We start from the raw sequence: 17,576 nt of genomic DNA, 5'->3' as shown, positions 1-17,576 counted from the left end.
CTGCCCGGCGAAGGGCGCGGGCACGGAGCGGGTGCCAGATCTCACGGCTGCTCTGCAGAGGGCAGCCCCCGGCCCCTGCCCGCGGCCCTGCGCCAGCCCAGCACCGCGGCCGGCTACCTCTGAGCCACGCGGGACAGTGCCAGGAGGACAAGCACACGGCAGGGCCGGGGAAGCTGCACAGAAACCCCGACCACTGTCACCACTTTAAAGGTGGCTAAAGCAGGCGTTATAGCTGTGGGTATTTCAGGAGAGAGAGAGGGGTAAATCCCCATCCTTTTTTATAGATCTCCTTTTCCAGTGAAACCTATTTGCCAAGGGTTCCACCAATACCCTCCTGCAGTTGGAAACCCACGCTCAAGCAATAATTGCAAACATTTTCCTTAGGACAGAGCAGGAAAACAAGCTTCAGCTTGTCTATGCAGAGCGCATAGACTTAATTATTGCAAACACCCCACAGCCTGTCATGGCTTTTTTGGTCTACCCTAAAGTAACCAGTTTTGGACAAAATTATCATCAACACAAAGTTTTCCTAAAGCTGAGTCTTCTGTCGCCTCCCCCCAAAAACCAAAGCTGGAGGTTGCTGTGATGCGTGGTGACCAGAGCAGGCGGGCTCGGAGGGCACGTGGATCTGAACTGCCGCACAATGCTGTCAGCAACACAGCTATCTAGCAGTGCCATTTCTATCTGAAAATATTAATTTAGCAAGACAGACAAGCCAGTGGCAGCTGCAGGTCACAGCGCATATCCCAGCGGCAATAGCAGCTCCTCTCTAAATGCACATCATAACAAAATCCAGCAACTGGTATGGAGCTGCAAGACTGATAAAGTGACACCTGAGGGCAATAAATTTGAATCTGTTCTCATTAAGGTTTCAGAGAAACACTTAAATCTTATCTTAAAAAAAAAAAGCAAGCTTATCTGTAGCAATTGCTTTGTCTGTTTCTTCTGTTACTCATTATTAAAGGCTTGCATATCATAATGTCACAATTTAGCTTAATTAGCAGATATTTGAATGCTATCTACTAGACTGATTTGAACAGACACTTATTGTCTTTTCAGAAGTCTGAGGCTCAGGCTGTGTCCTCCTGCTTCTCCAAGACGCCTCAGCCACCACCACCACAAGATGCCAGCATCAGCAGCCTCTCTAAAGCAGTACGGCAGCGGTGTGTTAAGAGACCGCTCTGTAATACATATTTGTTAAACTGCACTGAGGCTAGAAGCCTGGATACCTCCTCTGGGGGCTCAAGTTGAACACTCCCACAGCAAAACTATTTTCTCAGATGAATATTTGCCTCTCAAAACCAAACAGGCTTGTTTCTAACCCACCAGTTAAACCTTCTCTTCTCCAACGGTCAATCCAAGCCTTAATCCCTGCCCACCAAGTTACAAAAAGGAGAAACAAGCCTAAAGCAACATGGAAGTTTCAGCATGGATCAAAAAAAAACCCAGCAGAACACAGTTAAGTGCTTGCATGCTGGAAGAGATCCGCTGTTTTGGGAAGCAGGAATTGCAGCACAGAAGCTGGCAGCTCGGGTTTTTCCCTGGCAGGGCTGAAGGCAGCTCAGTCAGGGACCCTCTCTGCAGCCCTCAGCCGCAGGTAGCTCCTCTTCAACGCATTTCAGCTGCTTCTAGCTGTAGCCTGCCTGAGCCCTGCCCCTCATCAGGGATGGGACCAGAAGGAGCTCAGACACCTGCACCGTGACCTTGCAAAAGAACCATCCAGAAACACACAGTGGACAGCTCTTGCTATTTCTGGAAGCAGGCTCAGAGCACACTGAAACTTCCCGCAGCGACCAGGTGTTGCATGTGGGACATGCGCAGATGTTTTGCCAAGGGGGTTTAAAGCGTCTTGGCCTTTGTCTTTCAGGGGAAACCCCACAGCACAGTGTTTATCTCAAGGCTATACACAGCACCACCTGACTGATTTTCTGCAACAAGCTGGTAGTTTCTTGCTGGAATGAATAAAGGACAGAAGCCATATTTATTGCATTAATCTCCATACCAGGAGACTTGGTGATTTTTATTCCTCCCTTGTATTGCATTCCTGTAACTTTTACAGTATTAAAATGATTAACAAAAGCATAAAACTGGAAACAAAAACAATCATTGAGAGTGTCTCCCCCGGCACTTCAAGGCCCATCATCAGCAGGGGCTGCGCTTGTGTATTCGCACCCCCAGGGAGAGGCTGAGACTCAGTCCTTGTAACAGGACACGCTCTGTTCTCAGAAGGGGAGAAGCCGCCTTTCCCAGGAAGCAGGAAGGCACTCAAGGCATGGGCTACTTTTAAGCCTGGCTGGTGGGAATCCTCAAGACAAGGTCCTGGTTCTTCACTGGATAAGCACTCTCAGGGCACGTGCTTTAGATGTCCATGTCAAACTGCTCTTCCTCACCTGTTGAGAGGGACAAAAAAAACCCCACAGATGAGTCCTCAGAGTTTCACATTAAATACCAAATATTCTACTGAAGAAATAACCATCAGCTACGCTCCAGAAATGTGGCAGTTGGGAATTAAAAGCCCCATTTAGGCACCACATTTGCTATGGAAACCATCTTGTACAAGCAAAACGTAAGCTCTGTCCGTAGAAGGGGTCTTACCCACAGACAGACAACAGCAAAAGTAGAGAAGATGCCCTTTAAATAATTTATTCCTACCCCTGGTTTCCTTGTGGAAAGGAACGTAAAGAATAATGTCGATGACAATCACTGGCATAAACTTCTGTTACCAAAGACACAAACGCACATTTCACAGCTTAGTATCTGCCCAGCTGCTACCACAGCTCACGCAATTTGACAGGGTGCCACCGTGCGCAGTGATGATCTGTTCCTGAGGACAGGGCTTCTTTGGGAGAGTCACAACCAAGCTGGCATCCGGCACACAGCCTGCATTTCAGTTTGCCAGAGAATCCACTGAGCCACGAAAGGTCACAACAGCGTGTAATAAACATTAAGCAATATTGACTCTGGAAAGATTTTCCTTAGAGTGAGCATGGACGCCAACTAATGAGCATCCAGGTCTTTATTTTTAGAGAAGATAAATAGTCATAGTTGGTAGTTTCAGGTTGCTTCAAGAAATAATGTTGCATAGCTTTAAAAAACTGTGTGAGAGCAATACTTGCTCACTTGCTCACCGCCACGGTGCCTTTAGTTAAGCGGTGGTGTGCACAAAGTGGCCAGTGGCCTCTGTTCTCCTGTGGAGTAACCTCCACCTCACTGCCTTACGCACACCTGCAAGCTTCTGCTGAACCCCCTACAGACAGCAGTGGATACTGGGTAATCGATATACACACATCAGGTGTTATATCCTAGCTACATGAGTTGAGCTCACTTGTACACCAGAAGCCTTGGTGTCAAAAAAAAAGGCAGAAGGAATTCACAATTCAGGCTGATATTAAAAACCCCAAGCAAATCCTACTCTGAATTGTAATCTGATCTTTTGCAAAAATGCAAAGCAGCTGCTGCAAAATGATCCAGGATACAGAGAGGCAGCAGCAGCTGCACCCATGCTCTCACCACAGGAATATTAATTCAATAGCAGCATCCCAAATACTAAATCAGCGAGAAAAAAGCGATTATGACAAATAACATTTAACTAACTGAAAAAACATCACATTACCGGGACCACAGCAGAACCTAATAACCATGAGAACCTATATCACCCCATAACATCAAGCACACTTTGATTTTGCAAGAAGCTATCAGAGCACTGACCGTAGCTTGTAGGGATCTCCTGGCCCCAGCCCACATGCAAGCTCTGGTATTGCTTGGAGCCAGCAGGGCACTTCACTTGTTTTTTTGCACACACTCACCTGCGCTCACTTTCTCATCACAGTTTTGGACATGGTTGTTCTCAATCTTCAACTCCTCCACATTTGGGCTCGTAACACCTGGAATGTCCGGAAGGTCAGAAGGTGGTGTTTTGGCGAGCGGAGAGTTGCGGCACTCCATCAAAAATTTACGATCATAAATAATCCTGGTACCTGGAGGGAGAGAACAACACTGTCAGTTTTTAGTGTTTTAATGCATTAAATACAGCTGGGCCATCTTCACAGCTAGATGGGTAAGACAGGAGTCACTTAAAATGATACCTATTATCTAGCACTTACTCTGTTCATTCTGTCCTACCTCACAGGAAAGCCAGATACGGTGTTATTGTATCTGCCAAAAAAGGCACAAAAGAATCAGAAGCCCAAGTAATAACTAACGCTACTGCTCTGGTGCAGAGAGCAAGACTCCGAAGCCCAGACTGATGCTGCATGCGACAGAGGGGGCTGGATCTAACTCAAGGTCACAGAAAACCCTGAAGAAACAGTTAACTGACTTTCATTTCAGCTCATAAACATAACAGGCTTTTCCGAGTTGTCGGGCGCTGCCTCCCTATGTCGCTCTGAACACTGCCCAGCAGAAATTCCTGCACAGGCATTTGCTTTGGCGTCGCGGGTGCTGGCTGTCCCGCACGGTTGCGCATACCTTTCAGAAGGCTTGAATTCAGAGAGTTGTCAATGCCTGCTTTAATGGTTAACCAGACCACATCCCACCCTCCCTGCCCTGCGCGGAACAAGCCAGCTCCAGCGCATTACGGCCAGCCTCTGCGGGAGCAGGGCTCAGCCATGGGCACGGATTTCTAGGAATACCACTGGACTGAACAGCCTGTTCCTTATAAAGGAATTGCATTGGAAAAAATTCAAAAACCACACACAGAAAAGGGATCCCTCCAGACGTACTGCAGCCTTAACCCAGAAAAGACTGAAAATCAGTCTTTTTTTGCCCCACAAGAGGAGGCCTGCAAACCTCTTCTTTGGATCAGGCCCTTACTGCTCCATTCCTGCCCCAGCAAGAGGGAAAGGCAAATTCTCCTTGTGCACTCCCTGAAAAACTAACTTGAAATACACATGTGCAGGGAGACAAGCTCCCATTACCATCTGTCCAAGAACATTAAACTCACTTTATTCTGAAGCATGGCTATAAAATAATGTAGCTGGATATCATGTTTCAAGAAAGCTCTGCTAATGAGCTCCCAAAATGCTGGAAACTTTTTCACTAACAAGATTTTGAATTTGAGTTGCTTCAGTAGATCCAACAGGAGATCAAACCCAATTGAGACCTGCTCTCCAGCAGTTAGCGGGATTTGAGAAGGCAAGCAAATAGTCCGCAACTTGAGTGTTAAATTCCTGGGAGGTTCACAGAGCCGAGGACAGGGCTTCCTAGAACTACAGCTCATCTACCAAGTATTAAGAGCACAGTTCAGGCAGACAAGAGCTTCCACGCCTGGTTCACGTTCCTCTGACAGTCACGTGCCCAGAGCTTAGGAAAGCAAACACCCTGCAGACAGCCGGAGCAGGACAGCCAGCCACAGCCAACAACAGGCACAGCCCAAGGCCATAAATGGGCTCCTTCCAACAGGTAAAGCTGAGTTAATAACAGTTCTCCTGCTGTAAGGGAGAGTATTTAGTATGGAGGACTACACCCCACGGGAACAGCTCCGCTCCCTGAGAGCCCTGGTTATACCATGGCCTCAACACCCGAGCGCCTCACTGTGCAACCTGCAAAGTCTGGATGAGAACTTGGCTTGCTTTGAGTGTTTTCATGAGGATGAAACACTAGGCTTGAAGAAGTGTTCAGTACAACACCTCGTTCCTTTCCTGCTCCCTGATGGAGCACAGGCACCACGAGCTGCAGAGCTCTAAGAGACATCCCATCCCCACTGAAGGAACCAACGCCTCCGTGGCCGAGCCGGCAGCACTGCGAGCGCCAGCGATGGCCACCTGCTCTGCGTTGCTCGCTGCAAGCACCACCAGCACTCCAGCCTGCCACACATCTCGGCTCGTGATGGATCTGGGACTCCCCAGATACTACCACACGTGGGCTTGACTTACAACGTGTGCTCAGCAAGCGGGCGAGGAGCCAGGACAGGCACACAGGCAATACTGAGAACAGACTATGCTTAAAGGTCACACATCACCTCTTACACGCTCCTCCCTGCTTCTTCATCCTTTTTTTTTAACCACTGCTGTAAGAAAAACAACTACTGCCTGTGCTGGCAGAGAACAGGGAACTCCTTCGTTCCGCCAACCCTTCCAGAGGGGATCAAGGAGCCCAGAGAGACCCGTGAAGGTAGCTGAAAAAGGAAAATAAAGTCCTCTTCTGTGATTGCTGGCACCAAACCGAGGTCCGGAAACCATGACAAAACCTTGCTCGCTCACACCAGTCCCACAGCGGGGTGTGCCGCTCTGCTGCTACTGGGATAGAAGGAGGATGCTTCAGAGCCTAAGATGACATGACTGACTGCCCTCCTCAGATGGGCCCCTTTTATCCAAACTGTATTTCAGGATGTCACTTCAACACTTCTGGAGACTCAAAAGCAACCTGCCCAAGAACTTCAGTGTTGGGTGCACTGAAAACTCTTAGGAGGAAAAGCTTGTGTACTTGGCCACAAGCAGCAAAGCCAGACCAGAGTAAAGGTGTTAACAAAAAAGGCTGACCTACAAGTGCCTGACAACTGGAAAAACAAGCGCTCCCCTACTCTTTCCAAGTCAATAAACTCGGCTGTTAGACGCACATAGCTCAGCATACCATCGCTGTGGAGCACAACCTTTTCAAAAGCCTTCAGTCACCCAGCACTGCTGCTGTGGGCTTCTAGCTCTGGCACTGAGCCCTTTTTCCATCACTCACATCCCCAGCGCTGCCCACAGCCAAAGGGATGACTTCAGAGATTACAGTCCTCAATTCTTCTCTGAAATTAGTCAGAGGTTTTGCATGACAAGCTTGATTGGCTTCTTTCTTCCGATTCTTCAGATTTAATTTACTGTTTTGCAGGAAATCTCAGACTTTCTTCAGTGGGCTACATATGTTGAATGTTTTCAACAAAAGCACCTAAAACAAGTGCTTCTGAAACACAAGCTTATTTATTTTTTACAGCAGTCAGGGCTTACATGCAAAGGAGTAATGCAAAGTATTCTGCCTGAGTCAGTGGCTACGCAGGCTAGGAGAAAACAGATGAAGATAGCACGGCCCAGGAAGCAGCAGGGCTCTGAGTCCAAGCTGGCCTGGCCCCAGCACTCTTGAAAGTGACACTTTAGTGCATTAACCTGTGGAGTTTGTTGTGAAATGTATTGATAAGGTTTTCCCCGAGAGCTCCTCCAGACTACAGGACAAGGAATTCTTTACAACAGTGCCCACGAAGGCAGACCAACAACCCAGGGCTAACAGCAACCCCGCAAAGTCCTCCAGGAGTTTTGAATCACTCCTCCCTTCAGCACCCGAACCCAACACCTGAAGGCAAACCGCCAGTGTCTGCAGCTGGGCCTTGGCAGCACGCGCTGTCCTCGAACAGGCTGGGGACAGACTAAAGCACCAGAGTCACGAGAGCACTGCAGATTTTGCCAGGTGCGCACACCCTAACAATAAACACCATTCGTGCTTCTCCTCCACACTCTAGACATTCATTAACTCTCCAGAGACAGATGATAATCCTGGAAGGCTCATTACACTGTACAGCACTGTTAATTGTTCGTTGCTATTCTGTTACTCAGAGCACATGAATATAGCTGAGAAAGTCACTCATTCTCCTTCCATGGCATAATTACTGCAAGTGCTATTTAAGCACTTCAGTTATTTGCTGCTTTCAGAGAAGCGAGAATATATGGCAAAAATAACACAAGAACTTCAGTTCCCCAACGAAGCTTTTCTGCACAAGCACAAAAAAACCCAGTGTGTCAGCAATGCCGACTTCCCCTTCTCTCTGCATTTTAACGCCTGAAATACTGTGTTGTAAAGAGACCAGTAGGTCTGAGGGACAAACAAAACATCCACCGCCTCCCATTTAGTTTGTTCTTTTGGCTGTACTTCAAGTAGTTTCATCACTCCTGCTGTTCATATTGATCTTTTATGTAGCAGCACAGAGGGGAAAAAAAAAAGACTTAAAGATATGGAAAAAAGTGATCTCAAACCACCGATCGGCGGGAGCGCAGGCAGCTGCCATAGCTGGAAATACACACAACTGATCGGGTGCCTGGTGTCATCACCTGGAACAGCAGCCGCTCCTCTCGAAAGCCAAACTACTCAAAATAAACAGACACTCAAGCAAGCAGTGTGCATGCAAAGCCTTTCAGATGGACGAGCCCTTCGGGGAGCTTTGCACATTACGTCCCCGCTGTAGTATGCGGGGATAGAGGACACGTTAGGTGTAGCTAAGATAAACACCAAGCTTAGGGGCTGCGTACTGCAGCCCCAATTAGCTGCCTCCACTCCGAGCAGGCAGCAGACACAGCTAACTTTAACTTTCACAGTCAGTTTGATCTTATTTGAAGATCGAACCCCTAAGAGATACCACCCTGGCAGTCACAGGCAGCACAGCTATCGGGGCTGCGCAGAGAGACTTGCAGCAAAGAAAGAGGGAACCAACTCACTGCCTTTTTGCAGGAAAGGAGCACTGCACTTTCAGAATTTAGAGCAACTTGGGACAAAGGGAAAAAAAGCCCCAGGGTTTACTTACTGCCAGCAGAAACTGCAAATATTAGAGATCAGAATTAATAAGTAACCAAAATGGGAGAATGAGGTTGCTCCCTGCAGGGCTACCCAGAAGCACAAACAGCAGCTTTGTTTTTCAGCACAGACACCCAGGCAGATGCCGCCTCGTTGCACCAGCTCCGGCGTGCTCCTGGGGAGGTGGAAGCCCCCCGGCTCCCTCGTCGTACCTCACAGCACAGCAGCAGCCAAGCTCCCAGGGAAAAGCCTGGCCCTGCTAAGCCAGACCGTGGCCAGGGGAAGGGTGACCCACCCCAGCCGGCACCGGGGGCTCCCGGGTCACCCCGAAGGGAGAAGGCCCTAAGCGGGGGAGCCCTCCATAGATCCCCATCTCAGCGAGAGGCCCCCCCCAAAGCCCCCGGGCAAAGCAGAGGCTCCCCGGACAAAAGGGGAGCCCCCCCCGTCCCCGCGTCGAAGGGAGAGCGCCCCCCACCCCCCCGCCAACACGGGGCCTCCCGCCGCAACCCCGGCCGGGGCAAGAGCTCCCCCGCCCGCCCCCGCCCGCCCCAGGGCCCGTCCGGTTCCCACCGCAAAACCGGGGCCGCCCGCCGCGCCCGCGGAGCGTCCCCCCGCGGGGAGAGGCCTGGCCGCGGTCCCGGCCCGCCGCTCACCGCCCGGCGTGGTCCCGAAGACGGTGCCCCCCGGCGTGGTGCTGTAGTCGCCGGGCGGCAGCGGGGCACCGTCGGGCAGGGCGAGGCGTTTGCCGGGGCCCGGGATGTCGCGACTCGGGGTTTGCCCCTGGCAGCAGCGGCCCGACATGGCGCCGGGAGCGGGGCGCTGCTGCTGCCACCCAGCCCGCCCTGCCCGCCGCTTCCGCCCGCGGATACGCCCCTTCCGCCGCGGGGCGCCGCGGGACGTACGGCGAGGGGCGGGGTCTGGGCGGGGAGGGCGGGGTTTGCCGGAAGAGGGGCGGGGGCTGCGCGGGGAGGCGGGGTTTGGACCGAGGAAGGGCGGGGTCTGTGCAGGGGGCGGGGTTTTGCCTGAGCAGGGGCGGGGTCTGGTCAGAGGGCGCGGCGCCCCGGGCTCCTGGCGGGGTCCCTGTGCCCCCCGGTCCCGTTTCCCCCACTCCCCGAGGCCTGTGCTCCCCGCTCCTGAGAGGCGCGTTGCCCCTCGTGCACTGCACCCAGCGCCATGCAGTGACCCCACAGGGTCTGCAGGGGGATGCTGACAGTGCTGCCCTCGTCGGGGGTCCCAGACCCCCCTGGCCCCCGCCCCCCCAGGGGTCCCCCACTCCGCTTAATACCCCTCCGCCTGCCCCACGCGGGGCGTGCAGCCGGGGTGGCCGCTCTGGGAGGTCCCGGGTGGTCCTGGTGTGAATCCTGCGGGGACAGATGTCAGCCCGCCTGGGTGGCAAAGCCCCATCCCAAATGGCTCTGCACCTCCGGCAGGGAGCGGGGGGCAGGGAGCAAACGCGGGAGGGGGTGGGGGGGGGGCACACAGCGCCTGCACGCGTGTCCGGCACCCCCCACACCGTGCCCCCGAGGGGTGCTGGGCTGCACCCTGAGCAGGACTGCTCCCGTCAGGGCTGCCCGGGCCTCGGGGCAGTGAAAAAAAATGGATTTTTTTCTTAAAATTTTATTAAATAAAACATTTAAAAAGAAGCCGAAGCACAGCAGAAGGACAGCAGGGCGGGTTGGACTCACTGTGTGGGAGTCCCCGGCTGGGCAAGGGACAGAGCTGGGGTACCCAGGGATGAAGCCCTGGCACAAAGCCACTCCGCGCACCCTTGGGCAGGGCAGAGCCTGCCCCCTCCAGCAGGACCCCCCCGCTCACGAGTGTGATAAGTGCCAGCAGCTCAGCCCTGCCTGCCAGCAGTGGGGAGAGGGGCTCCCTGAGCTTGTCAGAAGGGTGGCATGGCTGGGAAGGGGGCAGGCCCCCACCAGTGCCCCCACTATCCCAGCCTGGGATCCGCACTATCGCAGCGCTATCCCCGCACTGTTTGTAAGCCAAGGGCCTGACCCTACCTCTGCCCCCTGTTCTCCTATTGCGAGCTGCGGTACCCGCTGGCGAAGCCCTGCAGCCCTTCCTTGCTCCCCCAGCAGCGACCGCAGGGCTCTGCTGACCCCCACAGCGACACCGGCCCGATGCTGACATCTGCCGATGGCAGGGAAGCAGGGAGCCAGCGTGGAGGCGAGCATCGTTTTGGCCAAGTTTTGCCCACATTGGAAAACCGTAGGGTTGCCGGGGCTGTGGTGATGACGGTCCCTGGAAGGGGCTTGGGCTGCTCTCCTGGCCCAGGTGGTGGTGGGACGCAGCCGGCCCCTGCCCTGCCCAAACCCCGCCATCACCCTGGCTCCAACAGATGGAGCTCGGCTGCCGCACGCTGTGCCAGACCCTGGCCCAGGGCCTGCAGCTGGGCACGGCCAAACCGGCAGCACCTCGCTGCCCTTCTTCTCCTTCCCTGCCTGCTTTGACCCACGCTTGGCTCGGCCAACCCTGGCCAGCCAGGGCTGAGCAGCTCCCACGGCCCCCTGACCACCACCCCATCCCTGGGGGATGACACCTCATCCCGGTGGAGCCATGGTCCAGCCCTGGGGCGCTGGGGGTCCATGGGGGGCTCCAAGCCCTTTCTCCAGGGCAGCATTTTTGTGGTCAGCGCAGTGGTCTCCTGCCAGGCTGGGGGATGGAGAGGGTCACTGCGAGGGGTCCGCTCCCCAGGGACCCCCAGGACGCTGGGCAGGCTGAGGTGCCCCCCGAGGACCCCTGGGACCCCAGGCAGGCTGCAGTGCCAGGCAGGCAGCCCTCGCCCTGTGCCAGCTGCTGAATCGATTACCGAGCACTGGGGCAGGAAAATAACATATCCGGCCGTGCTGCATGACATCAGCAGTGACCCCCAACCCAGCGAGGCATCCCGCCACCAAATAACAAGGTCCACTGCCATTTCCTCCTCCTCCTCCTCCCAGAGAATGGACCATTACGGGGTCAAGGAGCCGGGAGGAGGTCAGGGTTTAAGGGCACATCCTGGCTGAGGTGGAGCAGGAGGCCACAAGCCCCTGCTTCTTCGGGGTGCCTGTCCTCAGCACTTGGGGGACCCCAGGGTCAGGGCTGACGGTTGGACTTGATGATCTTAAAGGTCTTTCCAACCTAAATATTTCTATGATTCTAAGATGGCCAGTCCCCATCCTGGACTGAGGATGCAGATGCTTGCTCTTGCTGCCTTTGCTGAGCCCTGCAGAGATCCAGCCCATCGTGGAGAACACTCTGCTCTCTTGGGCTGCCAGCGACGTCCTTCCTGGACTCTGCTGATATGATCTCCCCCACTGGAGAGACCTCCCCAGAAACCAGCTGGCACCGAGCGAGCTGGTCCGGGATGCACAGCCCAGAGCCCTAACAATAGCCTTTCCTCCTCATCCATCTCTGTCTCCCATTTCCCACACCGGCTGGAGATTTATAAAAAAAGCAAGAAGAAAGAAAGGGGAAAACACCTGGACCCAGGGCCGGGGAACAACCAGCCCCTGGCAATAAATCAGTGCTGTCTCTGGGGGGGACAGGACAACTGTGCCGTCTGTCGCTGGGACATCCTGCATTTTCTCTGCAGTTCTGTGTGCATGAACGGCACCAACAACCATCAAGAAAAGAAATTAAGGGGGATGTGGGGACCCCAGCCCTGCCACAGCATCACTGTGCCCTCACCTGCTGGAGCTAGGTGCTCCTGGCAGCACGTGAGGGACCAGGGATGCTCCTGGACAGGGAGGTCATGAGATGCCCCCAGCTGCCAGATCTGCTGCCCTGGTGCTGCCCGCCCTGCGCCCGCTGGCAGGGAAGAGGCATCAGGCCCCGGTGCTTGCCTGCCCACGCTACCAGCACCTGCGGGTTACGGTATGTTCATCTCTAGGGCATTTTACCTGCCCTTTCCCTGAGCAGCTAAGAGGGCTGGAAAGCCCTTCATCATCCTCACACGATATTGGGTTATCGCACTATTGCCTTCTAAACCGGGAGCAGAAGTGCTTCTCACAGGTGTCCGTCCCTTCACCCGCTCATCAACAATTGCAGTGTCTTTGCTACTGGCCTGGTTTAAATCACTCTTAGCTGAGCAGGGCTGGCTTTTTGTAAAACACTTGCCCCCTTAGCAGGCTCCCGGGTAGGGAAATTTGTCTCCTGCGAAACACATCTTATAAGTCATGAAATACTGAAGTTTGCACTGCATGCACGACAGCCGGGGGCTGCTGTGAGGAACAGCCCCCTTCTCTGCTGCCCCGCAGCCCCTGGCGTGAGAGCAGCCTCTGGGGACGGGCAGCGAGGGGCAGTTCCTGCCCATCCCTGGCTATCGCCGCTGGCACTTCCACCAATACTAACTGGGCTGCTGATTACAGGAGGGTTTGCTGCAGACAGGAAGAAAATAAACTGAGGGGAGGGTAAACTTCTGCATGGTGGGCAGCAGGGACTGGCGGCTTTCGTCTCGCCCCATCCATCATCTCCCCGTCTGCATGGATCCCCTGCGGGACGGCTTGTCTCCAGCCCAACGCTGCACCCCGGCTCTCCCATGGCTGGGCAACCCAGCTCCAGCCCCATGCAGGACGGGGTGATGGTGGGTCCCTGGGTGCTGCTGCCTGTCGTGGCGACCCCCCGGCAAGGATGTCCCTGTGCCACGGCATTTCCACCCCATCCGTGTTTACATTCCCCTCTGATTGCCGGCAGAGATAACGACAAACCCATATCCACTTTGCCCGCCCAAGGGCTGTTTGTGCAGATAAAAGTTGCCCCCAGTAAACAAGCCCATCCTGCCCGTGGGAAGCGCACCTCCGCCCTGCCCGCAGCCCTTGGGGAGGAAAACCCTTGCCAGGGCTGGGTCGGAGTGTGGCTCCCAGTGTCCCTGTCCCCTGGGGTGGGTCAGGGCTGGGACTGGCCGGGGGTGCTCAGCACCCAAAGTGCAACCCCGGGGACGTGCCGTTTGGTTCACGCTCTTGCAAAGGAAATGTGGCAGAGGCAGGGACATCCCTGCAGGCTGGCACACGCTTGCCACCAGCGTCTCGCACAAGCCGCGGCTCTGCTCGCACCCGCACCAAGCTCTGCCCCAGACTGAGGGGTTGCAGGGGCTCTCCTGCGCCAGGGGCTGGGGGTGTCGGGCTGCTTGTGGGGGGAAAGCCTGGCAGAAATGACTGTGGGGGTGGGGGGTGGGGAAATGGATCAGGGAGAGCAAATGGCACCGAGTCAGGCTCACGGGAGCTGGGATCATCTGTGGATTGGGATCCACATCCACGCCCTTTGCAGGGCACCCGTCATCCCTCTGCCACGTGCCACCAGCTGCGTTTGCCCCTGCCCTCACGTGCCGGCCGGCTCCAGCTGGCTCCGTAGATGGGGCTGGAAGCTGGCCTGGATCAGCAAGCATTCATGAGCATTTCTCCTGCCCTTCGGTGTGGCTGCTGGGCTCTTCCCCAGGGCAGAAGCAGGCGAGAAGTAGCATGGTTGGGCACGGCTGCACAGCTCCCTGCGCAGCCACCCCGGCGTGGGGTCCCAGCACCCAAAGTCCCCTCGTTGCCCTCATTCATGTCACTTCAAGTCAATTCTGGGAGCCAAAAGACCCATGTGCCAGCCAGGAAAAAAATATTCATCGGATCTTTCCCGACCTCGGAGGGGCTCAGTCCCTCCGGCAGCCCAGCAGTTCCTGCTGGCAGGCTCTCCACTCTTACAACACCCTGCCCTGCCCGGGCAAGGCACCGCTGCCCTTCGCAACCACAGAAATGCCCAGGACGGGGAAAGGTTTTCGTTCCCTGCCTACACTGAGAGTAACCTGCCCTCGGCAGCCCGGCTGCCCCGCGGCTGTTTCAGATCCCGTGTGAACTGGGATGCTCAGGCAGGTCTGCTGCAGGTGGTGAGGCTGAGCTACCAGCGTGGGCTCTGCTTCCCCTGAAAGTCAGGGTTTGGAAACCAGCTCAGCCTCTGCCTCTTCTTCCTCCTCCTCCTCCTCCTCACTCCTACCTCTCTGTTGCTTTGGCTGCAGCCGTGGGACCTCCCCATTCATATTCTCGTCTCTCCCCACCAAAGGCACCCAGGAGTCACTGAACAACAAGCTGCTTGCAGTGCTTATTGCATAAGCGTAAAAGCTGAGCTCTGAGTGTGACGTGAACTGTGTACCGATGGAAACACGCGCCTGCGTGGCATGCCAAGAGAAACAGCCGGGCTGAAGGCGCTGTGGGTGCTGGAGCTGGGCTGGGAGGGAGCCGGGCTGTGAAAGATGGCTCTGGGCAGCAACAAGGGCAACCGGAGCTGTGAAATCTTGCTCAGCTCCCAGTCTGGGGGAGGGAGTTTCACCTGTCAGGGCTGAGGGACTGGGAGCCCCTTGCAGCCCTGGGGGTCCCTGTCCTGGTGGGCTGGGCAAGGGGACAGGGCACTGGGGCAGCTGCTTCTCCCAGCGCCCGGACCCGAGCTCCAGGGTGCAGCGCTGGGAGCGAGGAGGAACCTTTTCCCCATTTGCTTCCCTCAAGAAGGAGGTTTCTGAGAAATGTCAGGAAGGCAAGAGGAATGCACAGGTTAAAAATAGCCGCCATGGCATGGGAGCCACGACGGAGCCCAGGGCCCGAGCTGGAGGGGAAGCGCCTGACCTCCTCCTCCTCCTCCTCCTTGTTGTTGTTGTTTTCCCACCCTGCAAACGGCACCGCGGGCTGGAAGCAAACACAGCCCGGGGGCTGCACAAGCAGGGGAGAGCCCTTGCACGGGTGCAGCGGGTGCAGGGTCAGGCCCTGGAGGGGACTGGGGCACTGGGAAGCGGGGATGTGGTTAGGTGGTGGGGGTGCAATCTGGAGCTGCAGCAGACGGTGCCCGGGGCAGGGATGGGGGCAGAGGAGGGGCAGGGGGATGCCGCTGCCGGCAGCACCGGGGGTCTGACACGATGCGGCACGTGGCGGTTTGGCTGGTGTCCTGTGGCCGTGGCCGGGCTGGCAGGCGGCCCCGCATGGGGCTACTGACGCTCACAAGCGGGACCTGTGCCCCCATCCCTGCCCAGCTTCGCCCAAAACAGCCTTTTCTCCCCAAAGTGGGGCTGACCCTGCTGCCCCATGGCTGGGGGCAGAGCCAGGGAAAACCACCGTTGGGATACTCCTCTCTTCCTTGGAAACCTCTGCCTGAAAGCACAGCTGCTCTCAGATGTTATTTTTGTTGCTGACATTTTTCACGACAGTTTCCACGCTTTTTGTGACATCCGTACCAATGTTACTGCAAACTTCTCCCTCCTTCCTCCCCACCCCATTTTTCTTTAGCAATAGCCGCAGGAAAACCAGGAACGATGGAGAAGGACTCGTGAAAAAATCTGTAAAACCTTTGCAGGTTCTGGCAGCAGCACGAGGGCTCTCACATCTCTGGGTACCTGTGGCCAGGGGGAGATGGGAAATGCCAAAAATGAAACCCTGCTGTGAGGTGTGTTCAAAATGTCAGAAACAGGGAATAACTTGCCTGCAGGCATTGCTCACGCTGCTGCTGCAGGGCCTCCCCGCAGCAACATGGGAAAGAAAACAGCTTTATTATGATTTTTTTTTTTTTAATCTGAAAACATAATTGCACAGGGATTTGGGGAGCAGGAGAAGGACCTGAGATTGCTTTAGTGTAGCCTTTGACACTGGCTGGGTTTCAGGATCTCAGTGCCCCTTTCCCTAATTCTCACAACACTGCCATAGCCTCGGGAAGAGCAGCAGCCACAGGGTGGCAAACAGCAGTGCCTGGCCTCGGGGCTGCCTGCTCTGGACAGGGCAGGTCGGCCCAAGCAGTGAGATCCATGCCTCCATCTCCACTCCCGTGGGAAGGGATGCTGCTCACCACCACGGGGGGTAACAGGCTGCATTCACCGTGCCAGGTTTCCCACCCCTCCAGCCCCTTCTGTCCCCACAAAGCCACCCTGGTGTCCCCCAGGTGAAGAGAAGGGATCCCACCAGCCCTGCCCAGCCCCATCCTTCACTCCGGAGGGCACCACGGCTCCCTCGGCCAAAGCTGTGTGTTTGTAGGGCAAAACACTGTGGGAACAGGCTAATAAACAGCAATTTAAGTGACCTCAGCCCTGCCTGCGCAGGCAGCCAGCAGCAGGCTTTGACCTTCTTGGTACCCAGGGTACACTCTGCCTCTTTCATCATTATCGATGCATTTGCTCCCAGGAGCTTCGCTTGGAAAACAGGATGTGAGCGTGTGAGATGGCCACTCGCCTTCCCAAATACGCAGGAGCTCAGAGCCCGCGGGATGCTCCCGTCCCCGCCACTGCGGGAAGCAGGGCTTGCCCTGAGCTGGGATGGTGGTGCCGGGGCTCCTGTGCCGGCCAGGGGACCAGGATTACCCGCCGTGCTCTGCCGCGGGCTGCCGGGGCGGCTGCGCTAGGGTGGCAGCCAGGTCAAAGGAGCTACGAGACGTGTGATGGGTATACGCTGCCCAGATGCAGAGCACAAACCCTGCTTAAATCCCCATAAAGGTGATATATATGCTGCCCTGTGCAAGTACGGTGGGGTTCTGAGCATGTCTTGACTAACCCAAACTCTAAAACCAGCAGCTTGCATAAGAGTCAGTGAAACAGCACATTTTTATTATTTATTGTTCTGACACAGAGAATTTTTCCCTTCCTGACGCTGCCTGTGCCTGATCCCCAGCTGACATGATGCTACGGCTCCCAGAGCTGCACTTGCATTTACTGGGGGAGGAGAGTTTATATAGAGCTGAGAGTTTATGTACAGCTTCCTCCAGCCTTCCCAGGACAGGCAGTACCCAGCGGGTTAAAGCTTCATCACAGTGTGTTTATGTGCTGACAAGGAAACATGATGACAGATAATCCCAAACAACTTCAAAGCAAGATTCGTGAATCTGATATGGAAACTATTCCTAAAGTCTCAGTGTGGAGAGCCCCAGACTAATTACCGCTGCAGACATTAAAGGCAGAACAGGACCCACTGCCAAAAGCCCAGTGCCTGACCTGGCCCTGTGCCCACCCTGCCAAACCCCGGGCTCCTTCCCCGCACCGCACCGGGCAGACAAGGGGATCTGGGGTAAAACGATGCTCCCTGAGCAGCTCTTGCTTAGGCAGAGGGTAGAGCATCACAGGGTCCTCACCGTCCTCCCGTGCCAGCCCCAGGTGTCACCTG

The 17,576-nt window shown here is 55.4% G+C and overlaps 1 protein-coding gene across 1 annotated transcript; it reads right to left on the bottom strand.

Annotated features, from left to right (window-relative positions):
• Nucleotides 1-1,980: 1,980 nt before the first annotated feature.
• Nucleotides 1,981-9,355, bottom strand: EIF4EBP1 (eukaryotic translation initiation factor 4E binding protein 1). The gene is made up of 3 exons (XM_064472574.1): nucleotides 9,135-9,355; nucleotides 3,807-3,977; nucleotides 1,981-2,390 (listed from the first exon to the last, which is right to left on the bottom strand). Exons 1-3 carry the CDS (start codon nucleotides 9,280-9,282, stop codon nucleotides 2,359-2,361), a joined length of 351 nt encoding a protein of 116 aa, XP_064328644.1. The 5' UTR covers nucleotides 9,283-9,355; the 3' UTR covers nucleotides 1,981-2,358.
• Nucleotides 9,356-17,576: the final 8,221 nt, after the last annotated feature.

This window comes from Phalacrocorax carbo, chromosome 24 (genome assembly GCF_963921805.1).
Source record: "Phalacrocorax carbo chromosome 24, bPhaCar2.1, whole genome shotgun sequence".
Lineage (NCBI taxonomy): Eukaryota > Metazoa > Chordata > Aves > Suliformes > Phalacrocoracidae > Phalacrocorax > Phalacrocorax carbo.
This window is presented reverse-complemented; position numbering and strand designations above follow the sequence as displayed.

Excerpts from the sequence above, each read along its gene's own strand:
- EIF4EBP1 (XM_064472574.1), bottom strand. The coding sequence starts at position 9,282 with ATGTCGGGCCGCTGCTGCCAGGGGCAAACCCCGAGTCGCGACATCCCG. Across the intron at positions 3,978-9,134 it reads CTTCGGGACCACGCCGGGCG|GTACCAGGATTATTTATGAT; the intron begins GTGAGCGGCGGG and ends CTCTCCCTCCAG. Across the intron at positions 2,391-3,806 it reads TGATGAGAAAGTGAGCGCAG|GTGAGGAAGAGCAGTTTGAC; the intron begins GTGAGTGTGTGC and ends CCCTCTCAACAG.